Source organism: Ruditapes philippinarum, unplaced genomic scaffold, assembly GCF_026571515.1.
Source record: "Ruditapes philippinarum isolate M1 unplaced genomic scaffold, ASM2657151v2 ctg3385_1_1_1_1, whole genome shotgun sequence".
In the NCBI taxonomy this organism is placed as follows: Eukaryota; Metazoa; Mollusca; class Bivalvia; order Venerida; family Veneridae; genus Ruditapes; species Ruditapes philippinarum.
In genome coordinates, this window is record NW_026862005.1 from 259,844 (window position 1) to 274,812 (window position 14,969).

General features: G+C 31.5%; 1 protein-coding gene across 3 annotated transcripts; it reads left to right on the top strand.

Annotated features, from left to right (window-relative positions):
• Nucleotides 1-2,267: 2,267 nt before the first annotated feature.
• LOC132717621 (uncharacterized) lies at nt 2,268-12,802 on the top strand. 3 transcript variants are annotated; one of them, XM_060701119.1, is made up of 3 exons: nt 2,268-2,637; nt 6,868-7,438; nt 8,316-12,802. In XM_060701119.1, the coding sequence occupies exons 2-3, from the start codon at nt 6,946-6,948 to the stop codon at nt 8,411-8,413; spliced, it is 591 nt and encodes a 196-aa protein (XP_060557102.1). In that variant the 5' UTR covers nt 2,268-2,637; nt 6,868-6,945; the 3' UTR covers nt 8,414-12,802. The 3 variants fall into 3 exon arrangements, with proteins under 3 accessions (XP_060557102.1, XP_060557103.1, XP_060557104.1); XM_060701120.1 differs by having other exon boundaries at nt 2,600-2,646; XM_060701121.1 differs by having other exon boundaries at nt 2,608-2,642.
• The last annotated feature ends 2,167 nt before the right edge of the window (nt 12,803-14,969 follow it).

Sequence of the window (14,969 nt, forward strand, 5' to 3'; positions counted from 1 at the left end):
TGGTGAAAACTACAATGTCCCGATAGGGCAATCGAGACAAAATATTACGGTTAAAAACGAAATAACGAGAAAACGATGTTGAAAAAATGAAATTACGATGGCATCGTATTTTTATGTTTTCGTTGTTTAGAGTTATTTGAATGTGTCGCGATGGCCGTAACGAGACACCATAGTAAACATTATTTATCAAAAAAATATATTTCACGTAATAAATGGAAACACTCACGTTTATGTATTTATGAAAACTCAATTAACCCTTCACATGCTGCATGTTTGATCTGTTTTTCCTTTGAACTTGGAACAGTCCATTTAATACTGAAGGGATTTCACATAGAGCCATCAACTGTATTGAGCCTTGTCAGGCAGACTGATCTGACTTTATACTGATGATGTTGATCACTTGTTAGTAGGTTTAAGATTAATATTATTAGACGCTTGAGAGAGAAAAAATCAATAAACAAACAAACAAACAAAAATAGAACGTTATTATTTACATATTTCAAAACAGATTGTGGTCGGCAGTCAGCTCGATATAGAATACGAAAAGCATGCTTGATATTTTGTAAATGGTAAATTGATGAATATTTTGAAATTATTTTATGCAAGGGAGTTCACTGTGCAGGCGATAATAAGTACCTTGTAAAATTTGCCTCCCTTGATTACGTTAGCAGGATGGTTACCGTTTAAAACATGTAGCGAACGTCTTTAAAGCGACACACAAACGGGTATGTTAATAAAATATTCAAACAGAATTAAACTTAAGTAATTTATATTAAAAGTTTGCAATTTAAAAGTGTTCAAAATGCATGTGAAACTTTTAATGTTTTTATGCAAAATATGACATGAACTGTTTTGTCACCAATACTCTAACCCTTCACGAAATGAGACATTTTGAAAAATTATAGTTATGTATTAAGGCCCATTATGCCTCATTGATACTATAATTTTTATTCCTTACAATCTTTATTGTTGGTACCTTGTTACAGTTTCCAAAACAAATATTTATTTGCCATACACATGGAAAATATTATTATTATTATTATTATTATTATTATTATTATTATTATTATTATTATTATTACTGTTATGAAATTTGAAACTTATCTTTTACTAGAAGAGTATTCTTTTAGGATGGTAAATCTGGACAATATTTCTAAGCTGGTTAAAATGTTTATGTTAACTTTTACTGATTTTTGTTGTAAAACAATTGAGTCATTAACAATCCAGAATATTGGCACAGCTCAGTTATTTTTTACGGAATGCCGTTAGGGCCATTGCCTATGAATGTGTTGATCTGAAACGCGATAGTCGATAGTACGATGGTGAAAACGCGAAATCACGAAACTACGATGGTGAAAATGCGAAAGTACGATGATGAAAACGCGAAAGTACGATGATGAAAACGCGACAGTACGATACTACGATGATGAAAACGCGATAAACAATCGTGTTTTCACCATCGTTCTGTCGCGTTTTCACCATCGTAATTTCGTGATTTCGAGTTTCATCATCGTACTGTCGTGTTTTCATCATCGTACTATCGCGTTTTCACCATCGTACTATCGCGTTTTCATCATCGTACTGTCGTGTTTTCATCATCGTACTATCGCGTTTTCACCATCGTACCGTCGTGTTTTCATCATCGTACTATCGCGTTTTCATCGTACTATCGCGTTTTCATCATCGTACTATCGTGTTTTCACCATCGTAGTTTCGTGATTTCGTGTTTTCACCATCGTACTATCGACTTTCGCGTTTCAGATTAACACATTCATAGGCGATGGCCCTAACGGCATTCCGTAATTTTTAGATTATGAGCATACCTCATTCCAAATTTGGAAAGGTCGCGCAGACAAAGGTCGCGCGACACTTAAGGTCGCGCAATAGGAAAGGTCGCGCAGAATCAGCTTTCCCAGGCATGCTAGTTCCAAATATGGAGAGGTCGCGCAATAAGAGGTCGCGCAGTCTAAAAGTACAAGGTTTAAGTTATTTTTAGCCCTTCGATCAGCATCTCAATTGTTGTTAACAAAACATAATTTGGTCATATCAGATTTTATGAATGGGATTCCTTACTCACAGCTTTATCTATGTACAGGTTACTTGGTTCAAATGTTGAGCTGTATGTTGTAAAGCTGGAGAGATTATATTTCTGTTGTTTAATGAATTATCAGTCAGTATTATAAGTTTATAGAAATGTCAATCAGTAGTAAGTGTATTGGTCTTATAAGCCATATATAGTACATATATCTTTAATTATTATTACTGCAAGTATATTTTGCACTATTAAGATGCATTATTGGACAGATAATTATTATCCTATTGAGTGTTCAAACATGTAAATTTATATAACTATTATGTATTTTTGTACTAATGTTTGTATTGTACAACAGTCTGTATACCTGAACCAGTTGCAGGCCATTTTGAACATTGTTAAGGCATTGTCAGCACTTTTAATAGGTTGCACAACATTCAGGTCGCGCAATGAGTTGTGTGCAAAACTGGTTAGCGCACGTGGGTCGCGCAACAATCTACTTTTGCACACCACCCTAGCTGCGCAAACAGAAGGGTATATAAGCTGGGAACTTTTCTAGCTGGGTTAGTTTTTGAGGAGTTTTGGAGTGAGTTGGAGTTGGTTGAGTTGAGTTAGTTAGTAATTGAAGAAATGTATTTGTTGAAGTTGTTAAGAATTTTACTTTGGTTTTGACTGTTGATAGAAAATAAAATGATGCATTATTTTGATTTACTGCAATAAATATAATCCTGCTTTCACTTGGACTGGACTTGTTCATTATACCAGCATCACGGGGGAGGAAGTGTTACACGAAGGATGGAGTTCTTATGATAACTTGTTCAGGAGTTCTTGTGATAACTGTCACGGAGTTCGTCTGAAAACATCTGTATGTATTACAAAAACACTCGTTAAAAATGGTTATTTTCATCGTTCAATAATGAGTTTTAGGTGCTGAATTAAACTTTAATAATTAAGCTTGTCTTACGTCTTGTATTATGTGTCAAAAACTAATTCATAGGCCATTTTTAATCGCCTCTTGCTATAAATCTGGTAGTTTTCAGTAAAATTTCCAAATTATTTGCCAATTCACAAGTTTTGATCGGTTTATTTCTGGTCTTCATCCTTGCCATACATAATTACCTAATTATAATGCAAAATTGTAAACATAAAGCACAGGCTAACAGATTTATACCCGATTTTTCAAATGTCCCGGAGTTCTTGTGATAACACTGAAGATGTCACAGAGTTCTTATGATAACTTTTGTTATTGCCAGCGTGTTTTTGCGCTAAATCACGGCACGTTTTAGTGTTTTTTTATTATTCAATGAGATTGTAAATCATTATGAAATGTAGTACGCTCATCCTTTGCGCAAAAAATAACATATATAATGTTGGTTTTGAGTGAATTTTAGTTCAAAAGATATTATTTCTTACCCCCGTTTCTTTTTCATAGTTTTTTTGTTGTTGTTTGACGCAGATTTCGTTGACTGGAAAAAGGATTTATGACATTGTACTGGTTTCCGGCTCCTAGCAGTATTCTAGCCCTTTATCATTTTCATCCAGGCATACAGACTATTTCTTCTAAGTTAAGCATCTATGTTACTGCATCAGTCAGAAAAACATTTGTTTTCTATGTAAAACAGCAGTTGTAATACAGCGATTAATATGTTTCAAAGTTTTGTCTGTTGTTTTAAGTTACATTAGAGAACTTGCGACACTTACAAGCAACAACTGCATGGGGAATTCTATGCACAATAACTGAAATCCCATTCTAGGTAAATCACTACTTTTACACAATATATTTGCAGACGACACGGAAAAGTTTGGGAAGTTATATCTTTTTGAAAAACTCAGCTTAACATTGCTTATTGGTACTGAATTATATTCAAAATAAAAAAGGTCCGAAAAACTGCTATGAAATTTTGAATAAATGTGAGCAAAGGTGTTACATCTCAGGCCTTTATGTGCAACATTAAAACATGGTAATGCTGGACAGGTACCTAACTTTGTTCTGTCAAAGTTTGCACTCTTCGGTAGACAGATTTTTATTTTATTTGTTAAAAAGTGCGATTTGGGGCCGGGAACTGCTATGAAACCAATAGGGCAATTATATGTACGTGATAATATGCGCTTTGAAATACTCAAATATGGTATTTTCATGCATATTTTTCTGTCGATGTTTGATGAGTATTTCCCCTATGTAATCTTAGTGGAGGACACTCTGCTACTTTTGCTGTAATTGATAACAAAAATATATAGTCAAACTTAGTTCGCTCGAACCTGGAGGGACAATTCAAATGTGTTCGAGAGATCGGTAGTTAGAGCCAACCGCAGTTGAGTTTTTATCATGTATTGTACTTTTTAAAGACATAGGTGTGGAAATTATCCTGGTTATATACTCATTTATTATGGTATAAAATGATACAAATTACTTAGCCCTTAGGTAAGAGAAGCATGCCTATATATTCTCTGCTTAAGAAAGGTGGTTGCTTAAAACATGTGAAACTGAGAACAACGTGTACGTTTTGAGACATTTTGTTTTGTGGTTTAAGCCATTATACTGCTGAATATCAGTGGCCGCTGGTTCAATTTTTACTGTAGATGATAGCCTATCACCTATTCATACTTTGCAGACACATTTTTGTGAAAGGATGATCGTACTGCATTTCATAATGATTTACAATCTTATTGAATGACAATAAACGCCAAAACGTGCCGTGATTTAGCGCAAGAAACACACTGGCAAAAATATTTAACAAAAGTTATCACAAGAACTCCGGGACATTTGAAAAATCGGGTATAAATCTGTTAGCCTGTGCTTTATGTTTACAATAATTTTGCATTATAATTAGGTAATTATGTATGGCAAGGATGAAGACCAGAAATAAACCGATCAAAACTTGTGAATTGGCAAATAATTTGGAAGTTTTACTCAAAACTACCAGATTTATAGCAAGAGGCGATGAAAAATGGCCTATGAATTAGTTTTTGACACATAATACAAGACGTAAGACAAGCTTAATTATTAAAGTTTAATTCAGCACCTAAAACTCATTATTGAACGATGAAAATAACCATTTTTGACGGGAGTTTTTGTAGTATATACAGATGTTTTCCGACGAACTCCGTGACAGTTATCACAAGAACTCCTGAACAAGTTATCATAAGAACTCCATCCTTCGTGTAACACTTCCTCCCCCGTGAGCATAGAGAAATGGTTTACTTTTAAGCGAAAAAAGTGAATAAACAAAGCTTTTCACAATTCAAGAAGATTTCGTAACATTATTATTTATATTCCGCTAATGTCAAACCCCTCGCGGGCACGTAGAAATTATTATTGCATGTATTATTATTATTATTATTATTATTATTATTATTATTATTATTATTATTATTATTATCATTATTATTATCATTATTATTATTATTATTATTATTATTATTATCATTATTATTATTATTATTATTATTATTATTATTATTATTATTATTATTATTATTATTATTATTATTCAGGATTATTATTATTCAGGATTATATGTTATTTATAATATTTTAATATAATTATATTATCTTATTATTTGTTATCTTTTAAAACTACAATAGATCAATGATTTTAAAATGTCTGCATTTAAATATAAAGGCACTTTAATAATTTAATTCTTTACTTTATTGTGAAAACCGTAAATGTACATGTAGTTAAACTTTGGACTGATTAACATTTATTTATAATCCTTTCATGACAAAAACAGATACTAGTTGAGGTAAATTTTACATTATAAAGAAATATATTTATTTTGGTTTAAACATATTTTATTTAGAATATTTGTACATATGTAAGTAACAACATAACAATAATTATAGATTTTGACCGAAAGCAGAAGCTTATTTACCGAAGGTAACTGTAAAAGTTTGAATGGTACTATTCCTCGTTGCCTTTAAAATACGCAAACAAAGTTAAACATACGCAAATAGATAATTCAATGTATAAAAAATTATTGATAATACAATGTCTTAAGAAAGTTTCGAGCAAAAAATAATGTTATTTGAATGAAGGTGGATATATACAGTAGAAAATTGCATATTTTATACTTATTGATATTAGATCTTATACATGCAGTAATATATTTTTCATAGTCTGATGAATATTTCAACTTTTTCTTAAAATTAAGTCGTGGATTGTCGAGTTCTAACTTATTTTACACGTGAAACGGTATCCGAATGTACAAAATTGAAAATGGTATCCGTCTAGTTATTTTCCTATATCATCAATGCATTTTGGTCACGTGATTGAATGGCACGAAAAAATTGAATGAATTCTTAATCTCAGCCAATTTGCATGACATTCTTTCCTTAGATTGATATTATATATATAATTTTTTGCTCAGACATTGTAAAATTCAGATCTACCATTTCTAGAATCTATATTTAGGTGTGGCAGTTTGCGTGTCATGTAGAATGATCTTTTAAATGTTCTGCTAATATTTCCCGTATTGATTAAACCGTTTGCTTTGACTTTGATCTCTATCACGTGACTTAATGACAATGTCAAATATCAAAGAAACTTCACGAAAATGATTACTTCTACATTGCCTAAGAGACCTAAAAATATAAAGTGAAGATCACGTGCACATGGCTCCATTGCTCATGTGTATCAAATCATCTGCGGACTACTTTTTTCACCTCAGTGCTCTTGAATTTTACTTGGAACAAAATTAAATAGTAAATTAATTTTCCATTGAGCAGATATTATGAAAACAACCGGGAAAACACATTATGAAACGTTAAATGTTACGGAATAAGTCAATTTTTACCGTGTGCTACGGAACAACTCAAATATACCTTTTTACTTTCAGAACTTTAGAAGACATGCATAAATAAATTCGAGGACTGGACAAGGAAGGAAGAACGAAAGACAAAATCATTGACTTAAAATGGCGGACTATAGACAATTAGTGTTTATTTTTGTATCATTGAACTGCATTAGTGTACACATAGCAAAGTCAGTTAGCAGCACGTGCAATGCAGACGAGTTTCTGCAAGCGGAAACAGGAAGTTGTGTCGCGTGCACGGTTTGTGACATAAAATTAGAGCTAGTCACGTGGATTCCGTGCGCAAATGACAGTGACACGATATGCGGTCCACAATTAAACTTAGTTGATCCTACAAATATCAAAATAAAAAGTCATGCTAAACATAATATTGTGCTTAATGACAATGGGAGTTCAACTGAAGTGAAGAAATGGAAGACAATAGAGAACATAATGGCCGGCGTTCTTATTGGTGTTGGATTCACATGCGTCATTGTAGTCGTCACAGTGTGCGTTTTACGTCGACGTCGTCGGAGAGATTCACAATGGAAAAAACTGACATTATGTCCGTACAATATCAGGCGTGATGAAGGTGTAAGATCTATTCAAGAAATAGGTATGTATATTATAAGTATATATCAGTGTTATTATGACTCACACTGTTTAGGGTTACTGATTTTAAATGATAATCAACCGTGTACTGAAAGTTTAAATCTCTGCCGAAGTGATGAGTTAGGCAGGTGTCCGCACGTGCTAGAAATAAATTACTAGTAGGTCAACATTTATATATGTATATATGTCACGTGTGCATGGTTGCAGTGATTAGCAGGTGAAGCGGGTTTACATTTCGAATATCCTCGCAATTCTAGGTTAATGCTTTGGCTTTATTTTCGCACAAAAATAGAACGGGAATAATTCATAAATATATATGTACATGTAATTAGTGGAAATTTATACATCGATCTAATATTCCTCACACCGCGAAGTTTTTTTATCAGACAATCGATGGCCATAAAAATTAAAGTACCCGCTTTTCCCTTGGGTGTCTGTTGAGATAGGAAGTGTTGTAATTGACTATAGTACATTATGCCAGTGTGACTTTTACTTAACTCAAAGAAAATGTGTTTTAGAAGATTTATTTAGTTTGGTGTATAATGTGTTTCGTTTATGTTATAAATATCATTGTTATTTGCCAATAGATTTATTTTTTTTTATTTTTTTTTTATTTTGTCAATGTCCAAACTCACTAAACGCCTGTTGGCTGGCTCATTTATATATTACCAAAAAATAACATAAAATTTTTAACTTTTATTTTGACAACAACCTTTCTTCAATTCGAATAATAAAAACAGTTAAAGATTTGAAACTAAGCCAAAATCTATTTTAAAGTGAAATCAAAAATGGTCCTGTTTCATGTGTTTTATACAATGAATGAAATATAAAGCATTTGTAATTTTACCCAGATATATTGACTACTATTTTTTTGCTTTCAGCCGAGGACAGAGAAATTATTATTCAGCAGCACGGAAATACGTACGTGAAGACGGAAGATATCCTGACCACTACGTGCCCTCTTCAGTCAACTGTATAGTATACGTGTCAAAAACAATGAAAAAATATGCGACTTTTGTTAACGTGAAAAGCTGGTGCTAATGGTAAGATGTGCAAAGTCAAAAGTCGTCGAGCAATTAAATGCATTTTACCTTTAATAATTGGTGTATGAATATCAATGATCAATGAAATAGCAGGTTTTAACAGCGGACTATAAGCTGGAAGCTATACCACACCAGGCATGCAAATATATATGTACTGTGACGTCCCAGATATGTATTACATACATGTATGTACCTTGATATCGCTAGTGCATTGTTGAAACTGCCGTGTTCCATCAGAAAAAAACAGGATACAATATTCCATACACCTAGCTGGGGCCATCAATAAGCATGAAATATATATGTAAACATATATTATGTGTAAAATATGAATTTTGTCTTTTTGGCTTGCAGCCTTTATGATATACAAATACAGTAATTAAAAAAAAATGTGATAATAAATTGAAACCAAAAAAAAAACAATTTTAAAGGGTTGGGATGATGGCACAACTGTGCAAGCCTTTCCTTTTAAAAGGAAACTTTATTTCTTTTGGAACTTCTTCCCTATTGCGCAATCGAAACATTTCGGTCCATTCCGTCATACTTCGGTAAAGGAATGTTGAATGGTAATCTGCGAGATATTCCACATAGTATTTTCCACCGGACTCCTCCGAAAGTTGAGATTGAAGTACTTTTACATTTTATTTCCATCATTATATTTTTTTTCATATGGAACTTTCTAACTCCAATGTGGACGATATGATATGATTTAGTCTTTAACATATCATATGTGTTGTTTGCAGTGTTAATTGATTGCATATGTATGTATGCATTGTGTTGTAACTTTTTCCCATTGTCATGTATAACATTGTTTTTTTTTAATTTGCGATGATCCACGATACAGTGAAAATGACTGTATAAATGTACATGCATATCTGCGGCTATCAGTTGCTTTTGTCAACATGGCATTTACAAAAGTCGGAATAAATTAACACGTGACAAATGTCAAATCAAGTCAGTGCCAGAATAAAATGTCTACAACACGTGCACAAATAAATACAATAAAAATGTATGAAATACAACAAGTGGTAAAACATGCATTATGTATAGGTTAGTGTTTAATAATATGCATTAACAAAAATAATTGGTCAAGCCTGCCGCAGGCAGGCGACCAATTATTTTTGTTAATGCATATTATTAAACATTAACCTATTTAATGATCAACATTATTTTTTTCAACTAACAACAAGGCATTTCTGTAAATCACCGAAAGCTCCGCCCTTTCGCTCTACAACATGTCTACACCTTGTCAAGTTGCTAACATGTCACATTTAGATAAGCTAAAAAAATGGCCCAGGCACATTTTCTACTGAAATGTCACAGAATTTATACCTTTATCTACAGTAAGACTATCATGTTTATAATATATCTGGAAAAAACCAGCGAGGAAAACGATGCAATTAGGTGAAAACAATGGAGTTAATGAAATGTGTACATCCTTTTAAAATAAATGGAAAATGTGAGAAAAAATACATTACAGATTATTCATTGATACAAATTCGTTATTAGCTTCAAGTTATTCACTAACATTTAAAATCCCTATTGATTTGCTCATTTGAAAAACAGTTCATTTTTTCTGTGTGAAGGGGGTCCATTTTCAATGAGTTTTCCAGCCAAAAAATGTAATCATTGTATTCTTGATATCAATGACTGTTAATGCAGTTTATTCCTATCAAGTGAAAGAAAATAATGTTTTGGTTACTTTTCTATACAATATAAAGTTTAAAACAGTCAGCAATTTATAACAGTCATTTTTCTTAGAGTTCAAAGGATATAAAAAAGTTAATATGCAATCATTTGTCTCTGCGTACCCAACATGTATTATCTATGTAATAAATCAGTTGATTGTATCCACCTGACCTCTACTAATTTTTTTATGTTGGCATTGTTTTGCTAACTTTGACATTTTACAACAATACCTCTAACTCCTCCCTAATATAATGCATTATTGAAATTTGTTAGACTGCGGTTAGACGACAGATTAAGTGAATTTTATTTAGTTAGTACACCGATAAACCTGAAAATTTACAGTGTCTTTTGAATGTTTTTAATACTTGGTGTGCTGAAAATAAAATGTGTATTAATATTGACAAATCCAAGATTGTTCAATTTAGAAACCCGTCTGTAAGAAAAAGTGATTTTGTATTTCGATGTGGAGATTCAGAAATTGAGTATGCCTCTCAGTACAAGTACTTAGGTCTTGTTTTGACTGAACATTTAGATTATTCGGTCACAGCGAAATGCGTTGCTAAATCTGCCGGAAGGGCCTTGGGTTTGCTTATAGCGAGGGAACGCTCAGTTGGTGGATTTCCATATCAAGCATTTACCAAACTTTATGATTCTTCTATTGTACCAATTATTACATATGGCTCTGGTATATGGGCAACTGAAGACTTTAAATGTATTAATGCAATTCAGCATAGAGCAGCAAGATATTTTTTGAACGTTGGTAAATATACTTCAAATGCTGCTGTAAATGGTGATATTGGGTGGCAACCAATGATTTGTAAGGTTAAAAAAACAGTTGTACATTTATGGTCTAGATTAGTTAATATGTCAAGTGAAAGACTAAACAGAAAAGTGTTTGTTTGGTCAAATAATGCAAGTAATAGAAACTGTAAAAATTGGAATTTTAAAGTTGTTAACATGTTTTTGAAGTATGATTTAAATGAACATGTACATATTAGCAGGTTTGCGTCTAAGCATGAAATATGTGGAAAACTTGTTCCAAAATTACATGTATATGAAGAATATGTCATGTCATGGCATGCCGATGTTAATCGTGTTAATGCACAGAGAGGAAATGGTAGAAATAAACTTAGGTTCTACCGATTATTCAAAACCTCTTTTCATGTTGAACCATACTGTAAATTAGTGTTAAATAGATAACATAGAGGTGCACTTGCAAAATTTCGTAGTGGAACAGCCCCAATCAATGTTAAGATTGGAAGATATAATAATGTCTTGTTAGAGAATAGAAAATGTTCTTTTTGTCACAATATTGGAATTAATGTAATTGAGGATGAGATGCACGTGTTACTACACTGTCCTTTGTATATTGATTTAAGACAACAGCTTTATTTTAAGGCTTGTCAACATTTTGCTAATTTTGATAGTGTAGATGATGTTGAAAAGATAAGGATACTTCTGAATGAGGAGGCCATTGTTAATTGCTGTGCCAAAACCTGCTTTCAAATGTTAGAAAAGCGTCGTGATAGTTTGTATACTGGATAATATTAAACTGTACTATATTTTTTTTATTGTATATAAACATTGTTTTAGTATATGAACATTGTTTTAGTATATGAACATTGTTTTAGTATATGAACATTGTTTTATCTTGCTCTAGAAAACCTTTTTAATAATTCATATGTCTGATTAGATCAGTCCTGTGCTTTTACTGTTTAGACCATTTTGTAATGTTGAGCTTTATAAACTATTCCTTTTAAAGATATTCTGGGTTTAAATTTAAAAAAAAAACAACAAAAAATAACGACAGATTATCATTAAGAAGAGTTTTCTAGGTCATAGCATTTAGAATATGTGTATATATATGGTAAAGAAATTAGTATAGTTTAGAACCGAAAAATAAGGAGGGTTTGTTTTTGGTTATACAAATCAATGCCAAGTCATAATTTTGACACAACCACTGTTGTTATAGAACATGAATATTTGGGTCTTCATACAGTTTAGCACATTACAGTTTTCTGAACTATTTTGTTTATGATTAAATTTTTCAGCCTTTTTTCTATGGGATAGACAGAGTAGTTTTAATTTTAACTTTACTCAAATATGAATACTTGCCAAGATCTTTGAATTGACAAAGTTATGATTAAGAACAAACTCAGATGACATTTCATTTCATTTCTTTTTCTGTATATGTACATTAAGTGAGTTGTCATTAAAATATGTGATAGAGTTTTTAAGAATGTGAAAATGTATAGTTTTTAAATAGTCTCTAGCAAATCAAACATTTGATTGGTTTCATATATGTATGCCATTTGTTTTATCCTGTATTTTATATTGATTGATATGTACATATATGTTATTGAGACTTAAATAAATAAATGAATAAAAAATAAAATAAAAAAGTACACATTAACCAAAGTTAGACAAAGTAGAAATTTGAAAAATACTACAATGTGATTGGACAAAAAATAATGTTGATCATTAAGGATGGTATCAAGTAATTAATTCATTGACATTTATTGATATATTTATTTAATGTTTTATTTTGTTTTCTTTGTAACTCCATATATATATCGTTATCGTGCTACATATGTTTTTTTTATATTTTATATATCTTTAAAGAAATAAATTTTGTTGGTGATGTGTTTTGTTTATTTATAATGACTTACCGGAAATGCATTCCGACAGGGCATATTCTCAATTGTTACTCCTTGGCTATTATTAATATTATTATTATTCATAAAATGTTATATTGTGATACGGGCAATGTATTAACATGCTTTATGCAATAAGCTTTGAATTGAATTGAATTGAATAATCATAGTTCTTATCGAAAGGGTCCAGGAGATGTGATTTAATGCGTTTATATATGAAATAGAGAAAAATAGAATCCATAAAGAAAGCCCAGCACGACAAAATTGAAAATGTTGCAGGCTCGGTTTGATTGAGTATGTTCATGAACAGAACTGGAAGTGCCAGTTACTGACCACGCCCCCCTGGCACCGGCTTAAGCAGATATTCAACATTTGAGTTGTTGTTGTCGTCGTTGTTGTTTTGTTTTTTCTTCTTTTTTTTAAGCTAAAAAAATGGCCCTTTGAACCTAAAAGTCCCTTAAAAACTAAAGTTTTGTGTTTAATTAGTACATGCACGTCCTTAAAATTTTGTAAACGTGTCTACTTTTTATCACCATCATCATCATCATCAACATCATCATCAACAATCATCGTCAATATCTCCACTTCCTTTATTATCATTATTTATGATGCTTTGGTGTAATGTTTTAATATAAGCTACCCTAGATAAAGGCACATTATGCCGAATGAACGAATAAATGTTAACCTCTTCAGAAATGCCAAACATGAATTTTATAACGTTTAATTTAAGTAACAAAAAGTAGCACTGAATGTGTTATAACTTGTCATATATGTAGCAAAATGTAAACAAAGTAGTATTTTGACTTCCAAACAAAATACCCAATCACTATTGCCAAAAGGCAACACAGAAAAAGATGGTTCAGATAATTAGTAATTTTCTGAAAAACTATAATACAAAAAATACAGAAAAATAAAACACTTTTGACAAATAGAATTTAAATCATTTTGTGGGCATAATGCCTTTGATTTTTATTATTAATTATTATTATTATTATTATTATTATATTATTTATTATTATTATTATTATTATTATATTATTATTATTATTATTATTATTATTATTATTATTATTATTATTATTATTATTATTATTATTATTAAATCTCCACCATGTCATATACTTTTTTGTATCTTAGAATTCAAAGTTTATTCCCATAGGTCTTTATTACCGATCTGAAATTTAGTCCTAGATTTAAAAGCACTAGGTTTTCTTAGTTTATTCATATGGGCGATTCCTCCAAAAGAGTATCAGCCATTTCCGATTTTAGAGGATAGTGCAAGATGAAGATACAGAAAGATTCCCCAATTCCAGAAGCTCCTCATGTTTCTTTAGCGTGCAAAGTGTTAAAGCACGTATATACACGAGACCTTTATTTATATCTCATCCGAGAGACTGATTTTAGTTGGCCAGCCTGGGAATCGAACCCACAATGTCGAGATTACAAGACTTGCGCTCTAACCCATTGAGCTATGTAGGTTGGCAAAAATTATTTTAAAGTATACAATTTGACTATACATGTATATTCAAATAATGTCCATGTCCGATACCGGACGTTAAACAGTTTTCAAACCATTTAAACACTGTCAATCGTGAAAACAGTTTGACTTAATTGCTTGCAGTATTCATTACTATTTATGGGACCTGTAATGATAATTTACAGGAATGATACATTTACAAAAATCAACACTCAATCTGCGAAATTTCATAATTGGACCTGCGCAGCTTACTTTTTGGATGCTTTTGGTGAAGACATTTTTGAGTCCATTGCGCACAATATGTACGTACGTATAAAATTTCCACGTGCAATCATAATATTACTGAATTTTCCATTGATAAATAGAATAGAAACTTCTCAAACTCGCAGAGAATTTACATTTACACAAATTGAAACATCGAGGGGTTGCTTATAGCTCCTCTAAGTGAGTTTATACAGTCTCTAAAATCGTATCATTTACTACATTCAAGTCGATCAAAGGTACAAGAAACAAAATAAAAGCTGTGTTTTTTTCCACCAAAACTAGCAAGTAACAACGTATATATTGTGTTAATATTTCATTTCCAGGGCCTTCAGTTTATATGCAAAGTTTCAGCATGCTCAAGCTGCATTATAGGGTTTTACATAGGTATGCATAGTTGTGGAATGCCTCTTA

Excerpts from the sequence above, each read along its gene's own strand:
- LOC132717621 (XM_060701119.1), top strand. The coding sequence starts at position 6,946 with ATGGCGGACTATAGACAATTAGTGTTTATTTTTGTATCATTGAACTGC. Across the intron at positions 7,439-8,315 it reads AAGATCTATTCAAGAAATAG|CCGAGGACAGAGAAATTATT; the intron begins GTATGTATATTA and ends TTTTGCTTTCAG.